At 42.2% G+C, this 3,149-nt stretch overlaps 2 protein-coding genes across 2 annotated transcripts in view; one reads left to right on the top strand and one right to left on the bottom strand.

Annotated features, from left to right (window-relative positions):
* Positions 1–947: 947 nt before the first annotated feature.
* On the bottom strand, positions 948–2,070 carry psmb11b (proteasome 20S subunit beta 11b). Its single transcript, XM_014034713.1, has one exon. The coding sequence runs from the start codon at positions 2,068–2,070 to the stop codon at positions 964–966; it is 1,107 nt and encodes a 368-aa protein (XP_013890167.1). The 3' UTR covers positions 948–963.
* A 643-nt stretch (positions 2,071–2,713) lies between these two features.
* The window catches only part of LOC106512292 (protein sel-1 homolog 3), a gene marked incomplete in the record, with an annotated part of 29,988 nt that continues 29,552 nt past the window's right edge, over positions 2,714–3,149 (top strand). The window contains 1 exon segment of the mRNA XM_014000952.1: positions 2,714–2,812. Within this exon segment, the coding sequence (XP_013856406.1) occupies positions 2,756–2,812 (57 nt within the window).

The raw sequence follows: 3,149 nt of genomic DNA, 5'->3' as shown, positions 1-3,149 counted from the left end.
GTGGGGGGGGTAGTGTTATACAAGGGATATTGATGATTAGACTTTTTAGACTTTTTAAGCTCAAAAAAGGATGATGGTATTATACATGAGTAAATACGGTAATCCTCATTTCGATATGATGTGTYACATATCTGAGTACCTTCTTCTACATACAGGCTGCCTTTTTAAAGTTTTTCTTTCAGCAATGCCTTATTTTTGTCCATTCTTTCATAAATCGCATCACTGTGCAATGTGCATGCAAAATACCAATTCTAAATCAATTGAAAGAATACCAAGKGGTGTTTAAACTTTTTCAATCGACTGGAGAACTGCTCTCACATGGTAAATTGTTTCCCTGGAGACCATTCATCACCACACTTTGGTTTTAAATGTAAAATAATAATAATAATAATAAAAAAGCAAAACACATAGAAAAATATAGCATTTGTCCTTTTTTTCCAATGACAATTTCATTTGAATAATAATATTTTTATGACCACAGCGGTCAAACAAAACRAACAGCCAAGTTCCGTTCAACCAAATCTCATATTTTCATTCATTAATTTATGTGCCAAAGAAAACTTGGGATTATTCTGACGGATTCAAATCATTTAACCCACTGGCTCTTTTTGCAACACTTAAAATATTTTTCTCATATTTTAAAACAGCCTTCAGACAACTCATTGTCTGCTTTTCTCTGTTTATGTGCTCATCTATGATGCAGGCGTAGGTAGTAATTATCTCATATTTCAAATGATAAAATGATCTATAATCTTTTAACATCTACATCAAAATGGCAGCCAGCAGCGCACTACTGGAGTACATTTTGTCATCAGTGCAAACAAACCATAAGCTGTTTATTAAATGAAATGATACTCGKGCCTAAATCATTTGAGAAAAATAGCTGCGAGGATGTGACTGCCTGTCTTGTTCATTAATTTAGTATCTGCTCTGAAATATGCCTCAGTGTTTGCTTTTCTTTTCTCAAGAWGTTTCTTGTTTGCTGCATGTGTTTGCTGGGAGAAATTTGTGCCGTGTCTCCCTCTCAACTCGTCGCCTCTCCTTTTCTCTGTAATGTTCCTCTTTCAGGTCCTCGCGCGTCCGGCGAGTCCATCCTTTTGAGGTGATGTGATAGATGTCCACACAGTTTCCTGAGTATGCATCCCTGTAGGTGGCTCTGAACACAGCTTCTCGAGCTATTGATGTGGCCTCCTTCACTGTCAGACCCCACTGAACTCCTTGGTCCAGGATGGAATAGGCGTAGGGGGATCCTGAACCCACAGAGAAGAGTGTCCCCTGTAGACGAGTACCATCGCTGCATACATAAAACAGGCTGGGTCCAGACAAACTTCTTTTCTTCTTTGAGCTGCTTGAGGCATCTGCAGTCATTTCCTGGTCAGTGTTTTGAGTTTTTGTTGTTTCCGAGTTACTGTCAGGACATCCATCATCTTGCTCTCCTCCGTCCCACCCACATAGTGTAGCAGCTACACAGAGCTCAGTTCCCTTAAAGGGGTGAAGCATGTGTGAAAGCAGTTTGGCAGCTCCACTCGTGGACAAGCGGCGGCCGTAGCGCAGCTGGTAAAGCCGCAGTTCTCGAGACAGTATGCGCTTCCAAAGAGCRCAGTCGGCTGATGTTCCGGAGGTGGTGCCCACCAAGTGGCTGTGAATGGGCAGGATCTTCTGGGAGGCCGGGCACGCCACCAGGCCGGAGCAGCTGGAACGAGTGTCTGCTGCAGCCAGGACCCCGCCCTGAAACATGAACGCCAAGGTGGTGGTCCCATGAGACATGGGGAAGGGAAGAGGTACAGGCTGAGAGGAAGCGAACGGAAAGCTTGTGGGCACGCAGGAGGGTGTTAAGAGGCACTCTTGAGATGAGATGGCACTTGAGCTCTGCATCAGGTTGATTTGCCCAAACTGTATTGGGCTTTCATCCAAATACTCTGCCACTGGTATGTAAAAATGTAGCAGACTTGTGTTATTCCTGAAGGGCAAATTGGTTGCATAGCTACAACCTTTCTTTTTCCCTGCTGACGCTGAAAATGTTTCTGGATGGAAAACATCATCAAAATTGCACAGGTCCTCCAAAGCCATTGAGTCCAAGTCTTTGTGTTTGTAAAATAAAAAAAAATCCAGCAAAGAATGCTTAAAGTAAGGCCGTATGTCCAGGGTTAGCTGTCTAACAGAGCTCATAAGTAATCTCAGCTTATTCTAGTGGCTTTTATATAGACAGGATGATGGCGCTGATGCTCCTGTTTGGTAACCTGAAACAATCCATGAACAGTGTTACCAATGTTTTATTCTGTTTGAGATGTGGAAAGTCAGTAAGGCTTGGGTAATTAACTTTGGCTTGTGATATCAGTTTGTTTTTCAGATCAGATTTCTTCAAAGTCCTGCGTGGGCATGGGCCAAACAGAGTCCTTGGCTCAAAAACTATTAATGAACTTAGACTCTCTAAGGAAAGAAAAACATCTGTCAGAATAATAAATGACGTGAAAGAAACWTTTTTTTTTCTATTCAGCAGAGTAAATTTAGAGGTGCAGTACTCTAGCTCTGTTGTTAATCCGTGGCAGTTGCTGAACTTGCAACACCAGTATTTCAGGTAGTGTTGCATTATAAAGGCTATACACCCAATCAAACACTGTTTGTTTGAGAAGTGTGCTGTCAGCTGTTACAGAGAGCTGACTTTATGGTAGAGCAACTTTCCATGAGTAAAATAATTCATCTAAGACTTAATTTGTTTTTGTTTTACTTCATCTTATTCTAAAAAATATTCAAAATGATTGACTTCCAGTCCACTGTTGTTGGATTTGTTTTCACTGGCTTTTTTCTTTTGGTAAGCAACTTTATCACTCTGTTTTTCTAACATTAGCGTTTACATGTAAAACCAAATACTGTATTTATTTTAAAAAGAGTGTATAGTTTTCTTTGAAGCAGTCGTTACTTTTAAACTAACAATATATTCAGCCACAAGAGAAAATGGGAACATTTTAAAAGTGACTGCTTTTAATTCTGGACTTACTGGCCCGCTGGCTGGGGTGGCTGCTGGGGCCTGGGGGGTGGTCGGTTGGGGGTGGGCTCCTGTCCTCTGGTGGGTTGTGCCTTTGCCCGCCTGCGCGCTGGAGGCTCTCGTTGTCCGGGGCTGGGTGCTTGGGCGTGTGCCGGCTCGGCCC

This window comes from Austrofundulus limnaeus, unplaced genomic scaffold, assembly GCF_001266775.1.
Source record: "Austrofundulus limnaeus strain Quisiro unplaced genomic scaffold, Austrofundulus_limnaeus-1.0 Scaffold8, whole genome shotgun sequence".
Lineage (NCBI taxonomy): Eukaryota > Metazoa > Chordata > Actinopteri > Cyprinodontiformes > Rivulidae > Austrofundulus > Austrofundulus limnaeus.
This window is presented reverse-complemented; position numbering and strand designations above follow the sequence as displayed.